At 39.3% G+C, this 24,133-nt stretch overlaps 1 protein-coding gene across 3 annotated transcripts in view; it reads right to left on the reverse strand.

Annotated features, from left to right (window-relative positions):
* TACC2 (transforming acidic coiled-coil containing protein 2) overlaps nucleotides 1-24,133 on the reverse strand; it is a 182,828-nt gene that overhangs the window by 30,946 nt on the left and 127,749 nt on the right. For 2 of the 3 annotated variants that reach the window (XM_084634856.1, XM_084634857.1), the window contains 6 exons: nucleotides 15,960-17,280; nucleotides 11,783-11,818; nucleotides 8,228-8,288; nucleotides 6,207-6,414; nucleotides 1,368-1,429; nucleotides 303-418 (listed from right to left, as the gene is read on the reverse strand). In XM_084634856.1, coding sequence (XP_084490982.1) covers nucleotides 303-418; nucleotides 1,368-1,429; nucleotides 6,207-6,414; nucleotides 8,228-8,288; nucleotides 11,783-11,818; nucleotides 15,960-17,280 — 1,804 coding nt within the window. The remainder of the gene's footprint in view (nucleotides 1-302; nucleotides 419-1,367; nucleotides 1,430-6,206; nucleotides 6,415-8,227; nucleotides 8,289-11,782; nucleotides 11,819-15,959; nucleotides 17,281-24,133) is intronic. The other variant, XM_084634858.1, reaches the window with a different exon arrangement.

The following is a 24,133-nucleotide window of genomic DNA, read 5'->3' on the forward strand; positions in this document are numbered from 1 at the left end:
ACCTCTCTCCTTTCCAGGCCCCTGTGGCTGTGTGCCTGCATGGCCCTTTATAGTCTGCTGCATGGACCTGCAGCTTAGAAGGAACTTAGGTGGGACTCTATACGTTTAATAGATATAGATTGTGTTTTAAAGAAAACAGACAAAAACTAAAGCACACAACAGAAGCACGCCTGACTGGAAATAATTTTACTGTTATCCTTTTCCTAACAGTCCTTTTATTATTAAATGTTTTTGTTTGTTGTTTGCTGTGTGTGTGGGGGGGGGGCGGGGGTTGGGGGTTGTTTTTTTTTGCAGTGATGTACCCTGAACATGGAGTTGTAGAATCAGATAGTCTGACCAGAGGAGATTTGACTGGACTTTCCTGCTGTGCATCAAATACAAGGTACAAAGATTGCTTCTTCAGGGTGCTGCCATCCTGCTGTCAAAAGAAAAGGAAATAATTATCATCCAACTTTCCATTCTCCGTTAAGGTTAATTCATTGCCTCAAGTGACCCAGTGACTGACAAATTCCATTTCTCTTTTGAAAAAATTCATAGGTTTTGCAGAACCTATGTTCTGCAGCATAGCACTCCCTATGGTGCTACGACATAGTGGAAGTATTAAAAGAACAGCCTATTTTAGAAAAGCTGCTGACCACAGCACAGACTGTGTAGTTCACAATTTTTATTAGTTCCTCCACTATCATTTGGGATTAATTAGAATTCAGGTACTGTTCTGCACCTGTTCTTTTTGAATGGGTTATATCGCATTCGCTGACAAAGTGTTATCAAAAATGTAATCAGAACCTTCTTTATCTCATCAGATTGAACACCCAAGAGTCTCCACACTAACAGACTGTTTCATTCTTATAAGCACTGTGGGAAATTCAGACATTTGAAGCTTATTAATACTATCTAATTAATCGAGTGAATACAAGTTAAGCAAAAAATGTTGATGTTATAAAGTACTTTATTCCCATATTTTACAGTAAGTCTTTGTTTTGAAGAGAGTCCTCATCATTTCTTTTCATAAAAGCTTGAGTCATGGTTTTGGAGAGTTAAAGATTTCCATACATTGTTTGGTAACCCAACATAGAGTGCTCTGCACTTGCTACGGCTTGAAGTATTGAATACCTTTACTTCTCCAAGAAGTGAAACTAAACCTTAACATTAAAAAGATTAAATAACTTCTATAAGGATAAGGACAATAAAGCACGTGCAATTTACTTGACTACGCTGACTAGAAAGAACCGTGTTTACAATCTGCTGCAGATGTACAGTTAATTCACTGTGTAGCAGGGAACTATCCATACAGCATTATCACAGCAACAAATAATGACTACAGCGTGTAAATAAATGTAAATGAAAATTTGAGAGTGAAAACTTACCGGCAAGGAGGAGCCTATTTTCTCCATATATTCTATTTCATATGAGTTGCCATATTCCAGCTCTGTAACAGAAACAAAGAGAAATGATCTCATGCATGGGGTGGGGGGATATAATTTTTGCATGTGTGAATGAAATCTTGGCAGCTTGTTGCTAAGTGTCACCCTGGCCTGCAGCTTTATTATTGATGCTTTTTCTAACAGGCCCTACAAACAAAATACACAGAGACACTTGTGCCTTGATTTTCAGCTGTCAATCAACATGGCATAGCCAAAGGCAGAATTTGGTGCAAGTCATTATGAATCAATTTTCCTATAAAACTCCAGATTAATCTGCTTCCTTTGTTCAGGATTCTATTACAGACCCCAGTGGCTTTACTAAAATTGCAGAGCCCTGTGAAACACTCCAGTATATGGTATCTGAAGTGCTGTGTCACATTACAAATCGTTGAAAATATTTTGATGTAGTCTTGATAGCTATTTCTTCTATTGAAAGAAAGAAGATTGCAAGATGACAAGTAATCAAATGATTCCACTCATAGTAAAGCCATGCAGTTTTTAATTGGGAATGATGATGATCTTATTACTTGATATTAAAAAATGGATAAACCATCCATATGCTTATTTGGTGACGGATAGGACGGTAGCATAGATACACTTATTTTCAAATTTTAGTTACAAGGGACAGTTCAAAGCCTGAGTATTTACAGAGAAGCCCTGCCCTAACCTCTAAAAAACCTTTTGTTGCTCTACTATTTCAAATCCCTTAATTATACAATAAGAATTAACAAGCACTTCTTGCAAACCCTGGTCACTCGACAGTGTACTGATATAGACACACACAGAGACAAAGAAACTGCTGACAGAACAGAAGATAAATGCAACAAATACAGGGTGTAAGGTCTGATCATGCAAATACAAAAAGGCAATAGGACAAAGCAGTAAAAAAAGATTGATAGGTACAACAAATGTATCTCAGATTTTGCATCTAAATCCAGTCACCACTGATGTTCAGAGAAACACTCTAACACAATGGTGAGTTTGTTTCCTGAAGATAAAAATTAAGGATTCTTGTTAAATAATATTCATGCCTCAAAATTGTTTATTTTTATTCAGCTTTGTAGTTTGTTATGTTCCACACAGTAAGTCAGTTCTCTTCCTATGGGCCCAATTCAGGAAATCACTGAATCACATGCTTAATTCTATTTCTGTATAGTAAAAAACAAGTGACTGGGATTTAAGCATGTGCTTAAATACACTTCCTGAACTGTGACGACATTCTGAATAAGGGCCTATGTCAGGTAGATATTTTTAAAATAAATTAGGCTGTTTTTCCCCAAGACTAGTGTAAATGTCTTAATTATTTTGAAAAGTGAAAATCTCACTATGAAAACAATATTAGAGGGCATTTGTGCAGAAATTCAGATGCTAAAAAATGCCCACAAATATTGTTAACTTCTCTTCTAGTTAAAAGTCTCTCTGGGTATAAATAGCATGTTTTTGAAAATTCATGCATTTCACAGGCCATACATTTAAGAAAAATTGCAATAGGTGAAGTTTAGGATATTGTATCCATTAATCTTTTTGCTGAAGGGAATCCTGCTATAGCAGGTTCAGTAAATTGAGGTGTTTGGCATCCCATGGTCTATTTTTAATGGTAACAGGCAATCAAACAAGGAGGAAAAGCCTACCATATGAAATACATGCTTCTTTCTAGCTAGAGCAAAAAAAACAAACAACCACACAAAAAATGACATTAAGAGTAAAATGAAAGAAAAACAGAACCCGAGGAAGACGTTTTGGAGGAACTATTAACTATAAGACAAAACAACATCAAATGCTTAGAAATGCCTTTCTCCATTTGTTATCACTTCATATATTACAGTGAAGTCTTACAAACTGGTTCTTAAACACTGGGAAACAATCTGTAACAATATATACCAATGTTCTTTATAGCCAGGAGACATACTGTCAGTGTCCTCTGCTGGCCCTAATAATAACAACCCTGCATCTGCTTAATCCCCACTCTTGCAGCTGTAATCCAAAGGGTTTGATTTTTAGGTTGATTGATATTTAACCCTATTTGACACAAAAGACAGTTTGTGGATTAAGATACATCAACTAGAAACAAAACAAATAACGTGGCTCATTAAAGATTATTCTTTTGTCTCACTGCTCTCAGTGGTTTCAAACATACTTGTCATAAATATAAAGGGAAGGGTAAACCCCTTTAAAATCCCTCCTGGCCAGAGGAAAACTCCTCTCACCTGTAAAGGGTTAACAAGCTAAAGGTAACCTTGCTGGCACCTGACCAAAATGACCAGTGAGGAGACAAGATACTTTCAAAAGCTGGGAGGAGGGGAAAAAACAAAGGGTCTGTGTGTCTGTCTATATGCTGCTTTTGTCGGGGATAGACCAGGAATGGAGTCTTAGAACTTTTAGTAAGTAATCTAGCTAGGTGTGTGTTAGATTATGATTTCTTTAAATGGCTGAGAAAAGAATTGTGCTGAATAGAATAACTATTTCTGTCTGTGTATCTTTTTTGTAACTTAAGGTTTTGCCTAGAGGGATTCTCTATGTTTTGAATCTAATTACCCTGTAAGGTATCTACCATCCTGATTTTACAGAGGGGATTTCTTTATTTCTATTTACTCCTATTTCTATTAAAAGTCTTCTTGTAAGAAAACTGAATGCTTTTTCATTGTTCTCAGATCCAAGGGTTTGGGTCTGTGGTCACCTATGCAAATTGGTGAGGCTTTTTATCCAACATTTCCCAGGAAAGGGGGGGTGCAAGTGTTGGGAGGATTGTTCATTGTTCTTAAGATCCAAGTGTCTGGGTCTGTAGTCACCTAGGCAAATTGGTGAGGCTTTTTACCAAACCTTGTCCAGGAAGTGGGGTGCAAGGTTTTGGGAAGTATTTGGGGGGAAAGACGTTTCCAAACAGCTCTTCCCCAGTAACCAGTATTTGTTTGGTGGTGGTAGTGGCCAATCCAAGGACAAAGGGTGGAATATTTTGTACCTTGGGGAAGTTTTGACCTAAGCTGGTAAAGATAAGCTTAGGAGGTTTTCATGCAGGTCCCCAGATCTGTATCCTAGCGTTCAGAGTGGGGGAGGGATCTTGACAATACTTATAGTGGATGGCAAGATGGAGGGCAACTCCAATGTATTAACAAAGTGCCGAAGTGATATGCATGAGTCTGAGCACTATGTATTGTTTGACTGCAAAGATCTATCTGTACAAAGGTAGCTCTTGGTTATAGGAGGACAGTCACAACAGTATCAAGAGTGGTATAAACTGCTGTATTAAGAAACATCTCTTGAATTACTTAGATTTCTCAAAGCAGCATGAACAGAACAGTCAGTGGAAATCATGATTATTTTAAATGACCTCAAAAGAGGAATCACTGTTGATTATAATTAACATGTAATCTGAAACTCTGAACACACCACCCAGCAACGCTTCTGAAGCAGGATGATTAGCATTTAATTAGGAACTCTGTTCACTTTCTGTTACCAGTCTGAGAGCTGAAATGATGGTTTTAGTGCATCCATACATTATGTTGTTTGTTCAAAAAATCATTTTTGGCTCACTTTTTCTTTAAGGAGGAAACATTAACATCACACAATGAAGTCAAAATAGATACATTTAGTTATAATTTAACATCAACAAAAATGAATGGATTATTCAGATTGCACCATCTGAACAGGATATCCAACAGACCCCACAAAAGCCCCAGAGCCTGCATACTCTTACACATGTGCATTTGAATGTTCACATAAGCAGTACCATTAAAGTCAGCAGAGTTACTCAGATGCACAGGTTAAGCTCATGTGTAAACTGTTCGCAGGATTGGGCCTAAGAGCCAAGTCCTGTAGCCCATAATCATGCAAAACTCCCCAGATTTTTGCCTTAAATTATTCAATGATATTTTAACAGTACATTGGGCATGTGGGCAGAAAAGATCAGGCAAGAACCATGGAAATAGAGCCAACAAGATAAAAAAGGATCATAAAATTCTGAAGTATAAATAAGCCCCCCAACCATAAACTAAGTTGGAAATTGGTTAGTATTTATTTATACATTCATTTATCAGATGTACCCCTAGGGTAAAACCTGCAAAGACTTACTCCTTCATGTAGTCCGAAGAAAGGCAATATGACTACACATGCAAGTGAGAAATACTTAAGTGGGATAGGTTCTGATCCTTTCACAGTTCATAAATAATAATAATATAAAATAATCTAACAAACTTGCAATTATTTGCCTCATACAAAAAGACACACATCCTTCAGGACATGGAAATGGGGATGAATACTGTGCCTGTGAAAGATAACCGTCACACTGCTAGATATTGTGGGGTTTTATGTATTTCTTATGCTTGAAGAAAGCTGAAGCTTAGGAGTTTGGAGAGATGATATGTAGCCAAGAGACTGATGGCGAGATCTGAAGCTGGGACCTTCAGTACTGAAACACAAGTCTCTATCACCTGAGTTAAAGTACTAGAGGCCTAGCAAAACCAAAGGAAAGCCTTCTACTGATTTCAGTAGACTTTGGATTGGGTCCTAAACCCATTAGCTGGAAGGAATAGCAGGCCACCATCCCCTCTGATTTAGACACAGCAGGGAACGTGTAACATGCTCTGAACAGTGGATTATACTTATAATTAAGTGTACTGAAAAAGAAAAAATTAGTCATATGTTGCTCTGAAGTGCTGCTCTGCTGTCCTATCTGCAGCTGAAAATAAGAGTGTTTCCAGTCTCTTTCAGTTTCCTCTCTACTCTTTGTCTTTTCCTTGATAAAGAAAACATTGACTGGAGCTGAATGGTGATTTATAAGCTTACCCTCTGTAGGGGAGCTGAACTTGGTCTCATTTACAAATGTAGATAGATCGGATGGTTGTGGGTAATCCTGTTTATCTGTATCCAGATCCACAGTCATGCAAGTCCATTTCTGACTGGTTACGGAAGAAGCCAGTTTTTCCTCATCTGTCGCATGAACCACGGTGGATATAACTGGGGGTGTTTCTGGAGTAGGCAGTGGAGTGGAATCCTGCAGAGAACATATGTTAACTGAATCTATTATCTTTCATTACCGCATTGAGCCATCAGTTAGAAATATTTGTCTGAATTCTTTTATCTATCTCTCCCACTCCCCCCTTTCCTGTTTTAATTCCATGCTACCTACTACAGCTCCATATAAAATGAGGAAAGAGACCCAGCTCATATCTGTAGCATTTGGAATTACACCAGGAATAACTTGTCTCAATAATTAGACTCTCTTTATCTGTACAATGAAACTCTTTTTTATAATGAACACAGATACTGCAAAGCTGTGTTGATGAGGTAGAATGAAAATCCTGACTTAAGTGTACTGAAATGTGCCAACTGCAATTCAGTTGGGAGGGGAAATTGGGGGAAAGACTTCAGCATACAAGGGATCCACAGGAGATTTTCTTTGCCATCTTTACTGAACACTTTTTTCATACTATCTTTTCCATGGCATCATTTATGATGTATGTATAAGTTTCTAGATTCTGTTGATGCAGGTAAAAAAAAGATGGACGTTATTTGGAGTTGACGGTCATGCATGTGAGCTCAAAGATTTTCAGGATGTAAGATAGAAATATCTGCGGTTGGAGATCAGTACATAAGTGACACATAAAATGCATAGTCTCCTAGGAATTCAAGCGTGATGGCTAGGCCAATTGACTTTTGGGGCTTGTCTGCATGGTGAGTTAATGCACGGGAAGCCAGGGCAGTCTACAGTGCACTAGCTTGCTGTCTGGACCCAGCTTCCATAGTAAATGTTTTGTAATGTGCTTTGAAGTACTGCTGTTTGAAACACCACACTCACCATGTAGATTAGCCCTGACACTTTCCTTATGGTAATGATCTCACATAATATAAACACAGACCTCAAAGGTCACGAATCCTCCCCCTCTCTCTACAGTGTCAGCCAGCTGAAAGGGAAAGTTAGGATACATAACGTGGGAGGTGGACAATGGCATGAAAAGAAATGTCCCAGATTAAAGTAGTGAGCCAAAGGCTATTTATTATCTTATACACGGCACAGCCTTTGCTAACTCCTCCCCGCAAGAAAAGCCACCCACCAGTGCTTTAAGATGACAAATAAAAATACTATTTGTGTCCACATACTCAGCAGACTAACACACTGGACATTATTTGTACTTTTCTTTCAGCATATCATTTTTTATTTGTGCACTTTAAACTTTTCTGGTCTAATAGGTTAGATTGGGGTCGGCAACCTTTCAAAAGTGATGTGCCGAGTCTTCATTTATTCACTCTAATTTAAGGTTTCGCGTGCCAGTAATACATTTTAACGTTTGAGAAGGTTTCTTTCTAGAAGTCTATAATATATAACTCAACTATTGTTGTAGGTAAAATAAATAAGGTTTTAAAAATGCTTAAGCAGCTTCATTTAAAATGAAATTAAAATGCAGAGCTCCCCAGACCGGTGGCCAGGACCCAGGCAGCGTGAGTGCCACTGAAAATCAAGTCGCATGCTGCCTTTGGCATGTGTGCCATTGGTTGCCTACCCCTGGGTTAGATGAATTCTTCTGAGTGCTAATATCCTAAAGGTATTTGTTCATTACTATATTTATAAGATTTCCCAAAGGATTTTATAAGGATTTCCCAAAGAGTATTTCTGAACAGTCCAACTGGAATTCCTAGGACAAATACCAGGTCTAACAGGCATTGTACAAATTGATCTTAAAACTGGAGGACAAAAATTAATAAACCTTAGCAATACTTACAACTATTCAAATATAACAATGTTACATCAAATTTACTTTCCTTCTATTTGCAAAACTAATGACATATGTCAAAACATAGCACTTTACCTGAGAGGGCACATCCGAGAGGGGAGATCTTTTTGGTGACTTTTTCACCCTAAATGTATCACTAAAAACAAAGTTAAAACAGTAAATATGGCATACAAAAGAGAATCAGCAGCATATAACATTTAGCAATACAGAGCTAAAGAAAATACTACCTCTGTAAGCCCTCCTGCTTTAAGACTCCTTCCATTACAAAGTAATGCCACTGAAAAACATGCTTTAAGTATTGCTTTTTATCATGCACTTTGATACAGGACTTTGTTCCCTAAACCAGTAAGATAAACTAAGTAAGGGAGTTGAACAGCAGGATTGCCATGTGTCTAAATTCATTCAAAAAGACTATTCAAGTCAAATATTGATAGGGAATGAGGATTACCCAGTGGTAAGGGCACTAGGATAGGACTTGGGAGACCTTGGTTCAAAAAGACCCAGCCCCATCACAGACTTTCCTCTGTGACCTTGAGGAAGTTACCTAGCCTCTTTGTGTCTCAGTTCCCCAGGGGTAAAATGGGGATAATAGTACTTTATCCTCACAATAACCCTGTGAGATAGGAAATACATTGAAGATTGTGAGGCGTTCAGATACTATGGTAAAGGGGGCCATATATGCACATAAGATAGATAAGAGATTAATTTCCTCACCACTTGACAAAAGGTTTTTGATGAACTGCATATGAAGGTTTGTGGCAGGATATGCACATTGTTCCTGAGATTTCAGGACCAGATAATCATATTAAGTTCACAGTGATGGTAAAGGAAACCCCACAAACTTGGGACTTTCATGGTATTTCAAGATGAATATATTTACTGACATGGCAATTCTGCTTCAGGCTCTTCTAAATCCCAGAACATAAACTGCCAATACAACAGTTTTAACTAGGGCTGTTGATTAATCGCAGTTAACTCACGCGATTAACTCAAAAAAATTAATCACAATCATTAATCGCAATTTTAATCACACAGTTAAACAATAGAATACCAATTGAAATTTATTAAATATTTTGGATGTTTTTCTACATTTGCAAATATATTGATTTAAGTTACAACACAGAATATAAATGCCACCTCTCTGCTGGTGGCATTTGACTCAGATGATGAAAATGAACATGCATTGGTCTGCACTGTTTTGAATCATTATCAAACAGAACCCATACAGTACTCACTTTATATTACTTCTGATTACAAATATCTTCATTGTAAAAATGATAAACAAAAGAAATAGTATTTTTCAATTCACCTCATACAAGTGCTGTAGTGCAATGTCTTTGTCGTGAAAGTGTAACTTACAAATGTAGATTTTTTTTGTTATATAACTGCACCCAATAACAAAACAATGTAAATCTTTAGAGCCTACAAGTCCATTCAGTCCTACTTCTTGTTCAGCCAATCGCTAAGACAAACAAGTTTGTTTACATTTACGGGAGATAATGCTGCCCGCTTCTTATTTACATTGTCACCTGAAAGTGAGAACAGGCGTTAGCATGGCATTTTTGTAGCCGGCATTGCAAGGTATTTATGTGCCAGATATGCTAAACATTAATATGCCTAATCATGCTTCGACCACCATTCCTGAGGACATGCTTCCATGCTGATGATGCTTATTTAAAAAAATGCATTAATTATATTTGTGACTGAACTCCTTGGAGGAGAACTGTATGTCTCCTGCTCCATGATTTTACCTGCATTGTGTCATATATTTGTGTTATACTAATCTAGGATGACAACGCAGCATATGTTGTTTGATTTAAGAACACTTTAACTGCAGATTTGACAAAACACAAAGAAGGTTTCAATATTAGATTTCTAAAGATAGCTACAGCACCCGAGCCAAGGTTTAAGAATCTGAACTGCCTTCCAAAATCTGAGAGGGACGAGGCATGGAGCATGCTTTCAAAAGTCTTAAAAGAGCAAAACTCCGATGCAGAATCTACAGAACCTGAACCACCAAAAAAGAAAATAAATCTTCTGTGCTGCTGGCATCTGACTCAGATGATGAAAATGAACATGCATTGGTCTGCACAGTTTTGAATCATTATCAAACAGAACCCGTCATCAGCATGGACGCATATCCTCTGGAATTATGGTTGAAGCATGAAGGGACGTATGAATCTTTAGTGTATCTGGCACGTAAATATCTTGCCACACCAGCTACAACAGTGCCATGAGTACGCCTGTTCTCACTTTCAGGTGACATTGTAAACAAGAAGCAGGCAGCATTATCTCCTGGAAATGTAAACAAACTTGTTTGTCTGTGCGATTGGCTGAACAAAAAGTAGGAGTGAGTGGACCTTGGGCTCTAAAGTTTTACATTGTTTTATTTTTGAATGCAGTTATTTTTTGTACATAATTCTACATTTGTAAGATCAACTTTCATGATAAAGAGATTGCACTACAGTATTTGTATTAGGTGAATTGAAAACATACTATTTTTAGTATGTTTTTTACAGTGTGAATATTTGTAATAAAAAATAAATATAAAGTGAGCACTGTACACTTTGTATTCTGTGTTGTAACTGAAATCAACATATTTGAAAATGTAGAAACCATCCAAAAATATTTAAATAAATGGCATTCTATTATTGTTTAACAGCGCAATTAATTGTGCGATTAATCGTGATTCATTTTTTAAAATCGCTTGACAACTCTAGTTTTAACCCTTTAAAGCATGGTGTTTTCCAGTCAAAGATGTAGAAAGGAGAACACCCACACATTATCATGTATAGATATGTAATGTACGCTGCCTATATGTGTGTTTGCCATTTCCAAAAGGTTAAAAATTCCCTAAAGAGAACATTCCAAGATAGATGCAAGATCTACCAGTGCTCCAGATGCAAGCTGCTAGACCTGACCTAATTGGCTTTTGGTATTAGGCGGAAGACGCAGGGAAACAGCCTGCACAATTTCACACCAAGTTACTCAATAAAGCCTTTGTGGTTGAGGTTCAATGCATTGGTGAAAATTATAGCTCTGCTCTGATCAATGACTTGCAAGGCAACAAAAGGAGATTATAATGAAGCATTTCAAATGATAGAGAATAAGTCACTACTTCACCTATCAGCATACATGACCAAAAAAACTGGCCAGCTGTTCACTGGTATAAGTATTCTATTCAGCCTGTTAATTACTAAATATGAAAATATAAATAATGAAAATAATTGTTTCCTTTAAAAAGTACTTATAAACATTAGATAGTGTTTAAGAAAGAATGGCTGTACAGTGTTGTATAATGCAATATTCTATTAATCAAGCTAATAAGAATGTGTTAATGCTTTAGCTAAGGGCATCATATATATACAGTTTTAAAAAAACAATCCTTCTAGACAGGCAACCAGACACTGACAGAATAGCTTCCCTCAAGTGTATTCACAGCCAGGCAATTTCACTTAAAATAACTTTTACATAAGCCAGTAAAAATAACACCATAAAGCTCCATGCCCAATAATTCTTGATCATGCTGCAAAATAAAGTAAAATAATTTTTTTTAAAAAAGCCCATAAACCATTAACAAAGTATAAGGCACTTTCACCATAACAGGCCCGTGAGATTAAATTTACTTACAACAGAGAACATACAGACATCACATCTTCTACCATCCTAAGACAAATAAGACAAAGAAAAGAGAGACAGACAGAAGGAACTGACAAAAAGGATAAATCTGCAGACATTCTGTTAATGTGTTAGAGCAAAATCATCATACAATTTTGATATCCTTTGAAGTCTGCACAACCTTAAAACATGTTTTAATGGGAAGCGGGGGAGAAGAGAGGTGATAATTCCTAAACCAGTTTATGTTCTTAAATTCAATATAATTTTCTGACATGTTTTTTACCTTATGAAAACCATTTTTTCATAGCAGAGGCCTACCAGTTTAATTGCTGTCAATGCTTTACCCATTCTTTGCCTTTCCTGAGGTAGCCATCTGTTTTCTTTTCAAGATAGAGCACTAGTTAATATACAGTATATAAAAAAATGTTCCCAAGGAAGTTAGTAGCAATTAAGTTTAAAGAAACAGGAGAACCCTAGGTTCTTTTATGACTATTGATCTATCAGTAAAAGGCAGCAGAAAAAGCTCCTGGTCTGTGTATTTCAAAATTACTTTCACACTCTGAGAAAGAAAGGGAAATTTCTTTAAGTTCTCGTATTTTTGGTTCTTAATGAAATCATAGTTTGAGTACTGACAGTTCAAAGCAAATGCTTAATAAACTGGGACAGTTCTATTTGAATAACCAGGGCTAGAAGAAGTCTTCATCCTCTTCCATGCTTGTCAGCTTTAATGCCATATTTTTAAGCAGGATGATCTTGAAAGCTGGCACCTTCCATATCTAAACACAGTCTTTTGAAATGGTCTGGATGCTTCCCAACCATCAATAAAGTTGAGAGTTGAGGTTTAGATCTAAACGGGCCACCCATTCTTTATTCATAACCAGGGAGCACTGAGGGAGCAGCTGCTGCTCTTTGTTCAGTATCATCTCAGCAAAATGATCGGTCTCAGAACCACAGTTAAATATTTAGATACATGACTGGAATGCAATTTGAGTTGAGCTGAAATCCATTCCCACGTCTGTTCTTTTAATAGAGTGGTGAGTGAGTGTTTAGCATGTTTACACTTTTACTCCAGGATGATAACTCATTTGTATTGCCACTAATGTGCACTGCAGAATCAAGCACACTGTAGTGTTAGTGATGCTTAAGCTAGTGACTCACTCCTAGGCATCCTACAGGTCTGGCCTGGAAATCACCATGCTCCCCTCAGCTAGAAAACACAATAAGCAACACATTTTCAAAGCAGTCTGCAGGGATTTCTCCCTGCAACTCTCAATGTTAACAAAGACTCTTGGCTTTGAAAAACTAACCCTTAAACTAGTTTTTAAAAATAAATAAATATAATCTTCAGATATTACAGTATCAGTTTAAACTGAGTCAAGTAATTCCTGAAATGAAGATCAGCAAGATAAGTCACCATTTAAGGTCCCTCACTTTAATAGCTTCCTTTCTTCTTCTAGGAGCTCCCCTGAAGTATTTGTGACTGGGCTCCCCAAATGATGGTTCTCCTGCAGTGGACCCCATTAAGCAATCTCATGCCACGAACTCTTATGTGGGGAGGGGACAGACTGGGACACAGACACAGGGTTGCCCATTTCACCCCCCAACAAGCCCTGCAGTAAATCCCCTAAAAGAATATTATAGCTGTAGGCTCCATTCTCATTAACATGCAGCTCCTGCGCACTGGGGACAACCTTTTAGAGGGATCCCAGATACTGCTGCGGGCAGGTGATTCCATGGAAGCACAGCACAGGCAACTGTGTTGCCTGGAGCCAGGGAAGAGTAACAGAGGGCAGATAAGCCTTGTGCCTCCTGCAAACATGAGGTCTTTTGGAGGGGGTAAATCCCTACCCCCAGTGAAAGACTACAGAGAAAATTCTGTGGAAGGAACTTCATGGAGTGCTCTCACTAGCTCCTGTAAGTTTTTCCAGGTGATGGGGCAATCTGGACCAGTGTGTCCCGTCACAAACCTCTGTTCTCAATGATTAAACAACACAAGGCCTGTCTTGCAATTTACAATACATGGGCTCGCACACGGACTTCAGTGGATCTCCATGTAGGCCCAGGGGACCTCTTCCTGGCAGTCAACTGCTGGACTGAGGCCTTGGATATTAAAATCCCCTCTAGAATGTAATTCAAATCTCACACACACAGATGCACTTTTTAGTCGTGTTATTTTTGTTTAAAGTTGAATATTCTATTCTTGGGGAATTCTTTAGGTTTTAGGAATATTGAGTAAAATACCCTGGCTCAGTAGACATTTTTTATTTCTCTGGCACCTACTCTGAACTCCAGGCATTTCCCAAAATTTAAAACACATCATCAGAAAATCTGGCATCTCCCTCAAAAAAACTGAAGTCATTCTGCCCAGTGGTATCATATTCTATAACATTCACGTAAGTAATTCAAAAATGGCTTCAACTTCAAAAAGCAAAACACCCCCAACCACATACAAACCTAAATTTGGCAAACGGCTAGAGTTAGAAGCCCAACTGGTGCCAGGAAATAAAAAGTACAATTGGACATTCTCCATCCTTCATTTTACAGCATTATGGACACTGTACAATGTTTTACATTTGTTTTACAATGTTTGTTTGCCTTATCTTTAGCTCTTCGGTCTTTTGTTAGTTTTAGTGAGAAACTTAAATCTTAAAATGTAGTATGTTATCTTTAATTAGCAGACACTATTAAGTTAGAAAGCGACTTTCAGAGCGATCTTATTCGATATGTTCTCTGTTTATCTGAAATCTAAAATCCTGTGAATAAAATCTGTGGTAACTAATTCAAAGAAAATTATGCCTAAAGGGATAAGATAGCAGAAGTGCTCATCAGCAAGTTAACTACTGAATCAGTACGGCTGGATACCAAGTTTTATTAACCAACCAACCAAATGTAGCAGCTAGAACCATTTCTCCCACAACTTGGCCTATGGACATAGAAATAGGAGATAAACCAAGGGGTTTTTGATCATCCTGTGAATCCTTAAACTACTTTTCTAGAAAAAAATATTTTCAAAGGTTATAGCCTCACATTAAAAAAAAATATGAAAAAAACCCCAGGAATTCAAACTAGTAAAAATAAGACAGTTTTCCGCTTCTCATTCATACATATACATAAAAAAACACTGGATGAAAACATGGCCCTACTGAAGTCAATGCGAGTTTTGCCACTGATTTCATTCACTATGTCCCACAAACCCTAACTCACATGAGTACTCTTCATTTACGTGAGCAGTCCCATTAGCTTCAATAGGAGTTTGTGTGTGTGACTACTCCCACAAGTAAGGGTTCACAGGATCGGCCTTGCATTAGCAACAGGCCGGGGAATTATTTTTTCCCATTGCTGAACTCACTGCACAACGAGTAAGCTAACATTGAAAATGTGGCACAAAAATTGCTAAAGGCCCAATCCTAGTCCCACTTAACATCAATGGGCATTCAGGCACTGATGTCAGTGGGAGTAGGACTGGGCCCTTAAACTTCCAACATCCAATTATTAATCCAGTGACCTGGTCTGGGTTCAATTCTCTGGGTTTTCACTACAAGTTATTTGGTGCTGGGAGCAAAATGGCATTGATAATGTACAGGAAAGCCTATGCCCACCATGAAGAAAAGGAGTACTTGTGGCACCTTAGAGACTAACCAATTTATTTGAGCATAAGCTTTCGTGAGCTACAGCTCACTTCATCGGATGCATACTGTGGAAAGTGTAGAAGATCTTATTATATACACACAAAGCATGCATCCGATGAAGTGAGCTGTAGCTCACGAAAGCTCATGCTCCAATAAATTGGTTAGTCTCTAAGGTGCCACAAGTCCTCCTTTTCTTTTTGCGAATACAGACTAACACGGCTGTTACTCTGAAATATGCCTACCATGGTAAGCCATAAACATAAATCCGGTTGTCTAGTTAATACGTTCATCAGCACAATGTTTCTAATCTTACTAATGACAGGTTTCAGAGTAACAGCTGTGTTAGTCTGTATTCGCAAAAAGAAAAGGAGGACTTGTGGCACCTACAGCTCATGAAAGCTCATGCTCAAATAAATTGGTTAGTCTCTAAGGTGCCACAAGTCCTCCTTTTCTTTCTTCTAACCTTATTGAAACCCATGAATTATAAAACTATAGTAATTATAGAGGGTTGCAAGGAGGAGCACTTCACAATCCAAAAATGTCTTTACCCTTTAACTTACGTTTTTAGTGGTGTCTTCTTCTTTTTTGCAGGTTTATTTAGGTTGTCTCCTTCAGTTCCATTTGTTTCACTGCCATTGGCTGGTATCTCAAAGGAGGCTGGAGATTTAGAAGGTGAGCTGGTGATCTTCGAAGACAGCCTGAAAGCATCAGTTGAGTCCTCGCAGGTGTCTGGATCAAAACTGTATGTTTGTTGAGGCAATTTGGGAGATTCTTGCATTTTTGTAGTGGAAGAGAATGGGTTAAAGTTGGGATCATCCCACTTGTCAATATCAAAAGTATAAGAGCCTTTTGAAATCGGGATATCACTTGGATCAGTAAGTGACTTGGTTGGTGTGGTGGGAGAATTGTCAAGCTTTTCCACTGTCTTTTTAGTCTTTGGCCTCCTTAGTGGCATTTTGGCACCAGATTTTTTACCTGCTCTTTTGGGTGGGGGAGTGCTTTCTTGCTGGTCCTCTCTGCTGCCCTTTTCCTCAGAATAATCAAACTCTAGTCTCACAGCTAGACCTTTGACTGGAGGATCCTCTTGTCCTCCAGTGTCAGATGGAGTCACCTCCACGGCCTCTGGTGCCGTTGTAAGAGGTTGGGTTTTTTTACTGGCAGGGTGAGAGGTTTGCACTTTGCTTCCTCCAGTACTAAATGTACTAATTTCTTCAAAGTTCTCTCGATCAAAGGGATAGGAAGCGTCAGGCACAGCAGGGGCCTCCTGTTTCTCCGTAGAGATTTGGGAAGGTTCAGTACATTCAGGTTTAATTGATTCAATCTTTACCTCAGATACCAGTTTTTCTTCACTTGGGACAGAAGCTTGTTGGCTAATGTCAGATGGTTCTTGTTGCGTTTCTTTCACGGGTGGAGAGTCTGCAGATTTTTTTGCGGATTGCTTCTTCTTTAACGAAGGTGGCCTAGGTTTCTTTGTTCGCTTAAGGGTACTAGAAGCACTACTTGAACCAGTACTGAACACGTCTGCCGTTGGAATTACTGTCTCATTATTGCCAAGATAGGAAACTCCATCAAAATCACTAGCTTGCAAACTAAGAGACCGAGACAAAGTAGACCTGGAAACTGGGACAGAATCTGTGGATTTTCTTCGAACATTCACTTTAGGGTCACAATTCTTAGCTTCTGGAGTGCTAGGTTCTAAAGTATGGAAAGAATCTACCAACTCACTGTTATCAAAGTCTAAGTTGTAAGTCCCGCTGCTGGCTATAGGCTTATCCTCATCAAAGACAGTAGAAAATGAATGGGAGGGAGGACGGAAAGGGCTTTCTTCAATTGATTCACTATGTGATGCATCAATTATGGACACAGTATCAGAACAGAATCCTATGGGAACAAACAGAAAAGTCAGTGAATGAAACACATCAGTCATTAAGCCCCAAATGCTTTTCTGTTTAAGTGTTTTATTATGTTTTATCTAACAAATATACCAAAAATGGAACAAAACCAAAAAATACAAGTGAGACAAATGGACTAAATCCTAAATGAAAGAATATATGTACACCAGGGGCATATTTAACTCATGGTATAAATGCAGAAGAACATTTGAACAGTTCTTTTTTTTTTCTCTCTCTCTCTTGTAGTTTGGTGACAATACATTATATACACTTGTAAAGGTTTACATGGAGTATTTTTAGTTGCTATTTCAGAGCGAGGTAAGGAGACAGAGATGGAAATCGAGTTAGTAGAATATGCTAAAATACTCTAAATACTGGGTGATCTGACCATCAAATACTGGTTCACCCACACTTCCCTCTAGGATAATGGTTTAATACCTTCATTTACAGAATTGTATCAAAAATATTCTTTTTACACGTTTCAGAGTGGTAGCCATGTTAGTCTGTATCAGCAAAAACAACGAGGAGTACTTGTGGCACCTTATAGACTAACAACTTTTTACAGTAGCTGGTACCACAGTCCTCTAATTTGACTGAAGCTTCAGTGACTTGCATATTTTTTTCCCAGTTTAATGTCCCCACATTCCATCTTGACCATCCTTCCAGTGCAAGAGAAGACTGGGTATGGCTTTCTTTCCAAGGTTTATCTATACTACTCTTGTTTTGGCCGGGGGAGAGGGAAAGAGGGAGGAGAAGGAGAGTCAAAATTCAGAGTTGAGTTGATAACTCCATTTTTTATATGTCTTTACATATGAGGTATTGAGAATTTCAATTTAAAAAAAAACAAGAAATAAAATAGGGAAAGCAGGCAAAGAGAAAGCTGACTGTACAAACGTTTCTGAAATTGCACTTTTCCATTAGAAACAACATTGGAAATGGCCTCACTTTACTATATTTTTAATCATTAGTGGGAAAAACCCCTATTTGTTGAAGTTCTACAACCAGAATTCTCTTTCTTATGGTTAAAGTATATAGATCTGTTCATGACAATGTCTTCTAAAGAGGTTAACAGAAGCCCCATGACTTGGGACATTTAAAACTAAGCTGTTAAAGCAGAAGCAAATATATTTTAGGACACAGGCAGAGAAGTAAATGGATTAACTGACCTTGTGACAGAGATGGCAGTTTCCTGCCATATCCTGGAAAATCTTATTGCATGAAGTTAAAGTGTCTTAGCCTCTCATTGTATTAAAATGGAAATGTGTAATTGTGGGATTGTATGTAGCTTGTTTAGGAGACCTGACTAATATAAATCTTGGGAAGTGTTATGTGCTTAGGCGCACTCTTTTAAACAATAGGCTAAGACAAGAATGAATTGTAAATTGAGTAGACTTCCTAGGAAATAATTGGGAAGAGAGGAATACAAATGACCCACCTTCAGATCCATCCTTTTGAAGCTATGCCTTGAGCAGAACCCATTGTCTGGCTGATTACCTATTCACAGTCTCTTCAAAGACCCGAACTGGACAAAGAAGTGACTCTCAGATGCATGGGTGGGGTTTAAAAGACTGACTGTTCACCAGCCAGAGTCATTGTTGGAGTCAGGGGTGATCTCTGGTAAGCTTATTAGCATATATGTAGATGCTTTTGTTGTTTTTGATATGGTTTCTCTGTAATGCTTTCACCTTAAGAACAAATGTTCTTGCTTAGAAAGAGCTGTGCAGTAGCTTCATTATGGAAATTACACTGTTTGCCATTTCTGAAGAGAAAAGCAAAGCAGGCTTGTTTAGGCAGCATGACTTTGCTGGGGAATTCAGAGCATAGGCTGGGAGTGGTACAGAATGGAAATATCCCAGTCAGAAAGGAGAGAAATGTGTGTGTCTGCCCAAGAGAGGCAACAGCAGGGGAGCCAGAAGTCTAAAAGTGTGTGCCCTGGCTGTACCAGAGAGGGAGATTACAGATGCAGTTGCCCTGAACTGTGGCAAACCCATTAGATCTTTTTCCATCTCTAATCTTAGTTATGTGGATTACAAAAAAATTCTGCAAATCCTGATCATCCCTAAGAGACCATCCATGAGTTGAGAATTGGTGGAGCCCTTAAGCTGAGGTGGGAGTGGTTGGCACAGGATCCAGCTTTGATTTTCCCCGTCCCTCAGCTGGAGGAATTCTCAGATGGCCAGATTTCAGCCCTTCTGTTTCACCTGAGAAGTACAAAAGAGCTGGATAGCAAAAAAAAGACCATGGGGTCATGTCTGAACACCAGCTTAGCAATGCCTTCATTGCATGGATGAAGCTCAGGTGGCTGGAGAACTCTGGTATTCTGGGGATGCAGCTAATCATTATCTCTCTGTATTATAGGGACAGGCCCCCGGAGCAGCGGCTCTTACTGGATGTCCCCTGGCAGACAACTCACCCCTGCCATTGCACTCCAAAACCAGAATACCTAGCCATAGGTTCACAGGGATTTGCATTATACCATAAAAATGTAATATACACACACCACCGTACTGTAGCACGATGTTTGCATCCATCAAATTCTAACCTGTCATTTTGGGTGAAGTTGAAGTGGATTTCAGCAGGTTGATATTTAAAAATTTGCACACGCCTATTTTAGCAAGCAGATGCCCATTTGCCAACTTGTAGAAATGCCTCTTATAAGAAATTTAATTTTTGCCTAGTTACAATTTTTTCTGCATCTATTCTGGTCTCAATAAAACAAAACAAAGTTAGAAAATTAAGACACCAGAATTTGTGAAGATGATCAGAAATAGTGATGGTCTTATTTTCTCTTGGTTTATAAGTTGGCTATGAATTTGAAAATGGATATTTTGCCAGGGCTGTGTCATTAGTGGGATTCATGAGTCTTTCTTCATCTAATACTGACTTAACTTTTCCCCAAATACCTTAACAATACTCAATAATGATTCTTTGGGATGGAATGTAACAAATACATTCCCATTTTCTCTTGAAACAGAAAATGAAGTCCTTTAAATTCAGATTTCAGGTGCAAGTACTTTGCAGACCAAACTCATGGTTACCACGCTTCTGATGACTGCATTGGTCTGGCCATATTACCTTCCAATTATTCTGCTCTGCTTGTGTTCTAGCTAGTAAAGTTCTAGCTACGGGCAGAGACCACAGGGCATTCACAGTTGATTTAAATACTATACCAGTGGTTCTCAAACTTGTTCCACCGCTTGTGCAGGGAAAGCCCCTGGCAGGCCGGGCCGGTTTGTTTACCTGCCGCGTCCGCAGGTTCCGCCGATAACGGCTCCCAGTGGCCACGGTTCGCTGCTCCAGGCCACTGAGAGCTGCTGGAAGTGGCGGCTAGTACATCCCTCAGCCCGCGCCGCTTCCAGCAGCTCCCATTGGCTTGGAGCCACGATCGGCTGAACCTGCGGACGCGGCTGGTAAACAAACCGGCCCGGCCCGCCAGGTGCTTTCCCTGCACAAGTGGTGGAACAAGTTTGGGAACCACTGGACTAGAGCAAGGCATGTGGTCATCTGATTACAACTACTGGTTTAGGAAAAAGACATTGAAAAGACATTTTATGGCTTATTTACCAAGGTGTTTTAAATTATGCTGAAACAAAGACTAGTAGTAAACTGGAAGGCTACAAAATAAGAACTCACACTAACTGAACAGATATTTGCTGGTTGCCATCCTTTCACTTGTATCAGAATCAAATACATTTATCTATGAATAGTAACTAATCAAATCAGATTGTATTGGGATTTGCTTCAAAGACAGCACTGCAGTCTTTCAGGTTAAAAGCACTAAGGAGTCATAGAATAGTCCAGAGCCTGGTAACATTCATATTTCCTTTCAGTTTGTCTAGGTACTCATACGTCCTCCATCACCATAACAAATTTAAGCAGTGTGCCCATACGACATATATCTCATCAGATATTACTGTGTTTGACTATCTGTTCATTTTTTTCAGTCATTAATGACAGAATGCTAAACAACAATTTGTTACCTTTTTTCTTGTCTGGACCTGACATTCATTAATTATTTCCTTATACTAGACAAGTAATTTCAAAAGTATGGCTAGCATATACATTAGAGTTGCCACTGTCACTTCACTGGGATAAAGACTCACTAGTAGAGCTAACTGGAAAATTTTAGAACAGTTTTCTAAATGGAAAATGCTGTTCCATTAGAATCGGAACAGAACCAAATTTTTGAAATCTTGAAATTCTCCATGAAATTACATTTCTTTTTCCTGCACAATTCTGCCCATTAATACTTTGTGTTAAGGTAGCATGGATGAAAGAGAAATACAAAGAATCTATACTTATAACTGTTATTTAAGTCCTTACTACTATATTTTACTACTAGATCCTGTGGATAGAAAGCATTTCCTCTTTGCTTCAGAGGCAATTATGTATCTGTGTGAAGGTTTTGCCAGGAATATTATTTATGGACATAAAGTGCCAGCCACTTTGAAGATAGCAGACACTTCCTAAATCAGCACCTTCAGATCAACCCCTACATTTTTAGATTTCTTTCTTTGGAATTCTAGCTACACAATTCCATGTTTCTCTTTGAAAATTTAGTGAGTTACGTGAATTAAAAAACGGATGCACTGTGATATTCTTTAAAATAAATGCTAATCAGGTGGCACTACTTTAAGAGTGCGTATTTTTTCTTCTTACTCCAAAAGGGTTGTGTTTGGGGCCACGATTGGCTGAACATTCTTGCCGAATGTTTTTTTAATTAGAGTTGCCGCTGGCAGCTGAGCTGGCTTTTCACACAATGCGATCATTTTTTGACACTGATCAGTCTACTGCTAAGGAGACACCAGAAGTGTCACAAGACTCCAGTATTAGTCTAATCTGTACACTTTACATGGGAATGGAGTGGAAGATAGCTAAATGCAATTAATATAAACGACTGAATAGCTCTGCCAGCATAGTCCAAAATGTAGGTCAGTGTGAAATGAAAAGGGATTCCAACAAAGAGCCTTCAAAAATTGTGTTAATAATAATAAACAACATAATATTAATAACAAAGGCTTTCGTTATGTCAGGCATCAAAAGGACTGAGGCCCCATTGTGCTGGATATTGTACAAACATATATAAAAAGATGATTTCTGCCCTGGAGGGCTTACAGTCTAAAAGACAGAAACAAATAATGGATTGGGGATATATCATAAAGCAAATTAATATGGTGAGGAAAGAGCCTGAGTAGTTACATTATTTGCTTTTGTTGGTAGTTAATTTCTTTAAGGATTTAAGTTCTCCTGCAGCCAGCTATAAGTAATAAAGACCAAACTGTCTAAGAAAGCTGCCGTGCTTTCCAACAGTGTAAAATAAAACAACGTTGAAATTCTGCTGGCAGCTCCACATATAGTGCAGAAGCTGATTCCTGCTTATTATGTTGCTTTTCCCACCACACACACAACACACTCCTGATCCAGTCCTTTACTTATTCCTGGAGTCTAGTGCTCTCCAGTGTACATTTCAAATTAGCACGGTCAATTTTTGTTATTTTGTGAATACATCCAAAATGTGGGCTTTTGGGAGAAATTATTTGTTACGTTGCTGTAAGACTCCTGCTACATTACATCATCAATATCTTCTAATGATAGAACTGCAGCGGATGGAGACTTGAATTGTACTTACTGTTGTGAGACAATGCAGCTTTATTACTACAAAGAGCTTTTTAGACCATGCTCTTTTGACATTAGAAGTGCATCAACAGTGCAGTGAATTTTGCCCTTTCACATCAAAGTGATCTAAACAAAAGGGTTGTGTTCCTACTCACAACATTTTATCACAAAGGCTGTAGTTTGTTCATTAAAGAACGCATTATGTAATACACATATTATGCAGTCATAAGAAGGTGAAATACGCTCCTGCGCAGAGGGCCAGCTCAAAGTCTAATGTACCACTTAAATCTCACTTTTGGCCCTATTTTGAGGACTTACATGGTTAATAGGCCCACTGTACAGGGGTGAAATTCACCTGCAAGTTGTTATAAATTATGCATAACATCCATCCATTGTTAGGTACTAAGCCAGATATGGGCAAACTACGGTGCGCGGGCCACATCTAGCCTCCTGCCCGGCCCCTGAGCTCCTGGCTTGGGAAGCTAGCCCCCGGCTCCTCCCATGCTGTCTCCTCTCCCCCGCAGTCTCAGCTCACTGCACCATCGGTGCAATGCTCTGGCAGCAGAGCTGTGAGCTCTTGCCGGGCAGCACAGCTACAGAGCTGTGGCCTGACCCGGTGCACTGTGCTACATGGTGTCGTGGCTGGCTGGCTGGCTCCCGCCGGGTGCCGCGGCTGCCTGTCCTGGTGCTCTGGGCGGCGAGGCTGCAGCACCGCCAGCCACCTGTGCTCCAGGCAGCGCGGTGAGGGGGCAGGGAGGGTTAGATAGAAAGCAGGGGAGTTCTGGGTGGTGGTCAGGGGGCAGGGAACAGGGGGGCTGAATGGGGGCAGGGGTTCCGGGGGGGCTGTCAGGAAGGAGAGAAGGGGTTGGACAGGGCGGCGGGGGGCAGTCGGGGCAGGGGTTCTGGAGGTGGTCAGGGAGAAGGGGTGGTTGGATGGGACAGGGGTCCTAGTGGGGCAATCAGGAATGAGAGGAGGGGTTGGATAGGGTGGCGGGCGGCAGTCAGGGGCAGAGGGTCCGGGGGTGGTCGGGGGGGGTTAGATGGGGCGGGGGGCTGTCAGGGGACAGGGGGGGTTGGGTGGGGCAGGAGTCCTGGAGGGGCCGTTAGGGGTTAAGAAGCAGGGAGGGATGGATAGGAGCAGGGGTCGGGCCACACCTGGCTATTTGGGGAGGCACAGCCTCCCCTAACCAGCCCTCCCTACAATTTCAGAAACCCAGTGTGGCCCT

The sequence above is a fragment of the Lepidochelys olivacea genome, assembly GCF_965140295.1.
Source record: "Lepidochelys olivacea isolate rLepOli2 genome assembly, chromosome: 7".
Taxonomy (NCBI): Eukaryota; Metazoa; Chordata; order Testudines; family Cheloniidae; genus Lepidochelys; species Lepidochelys olivacea.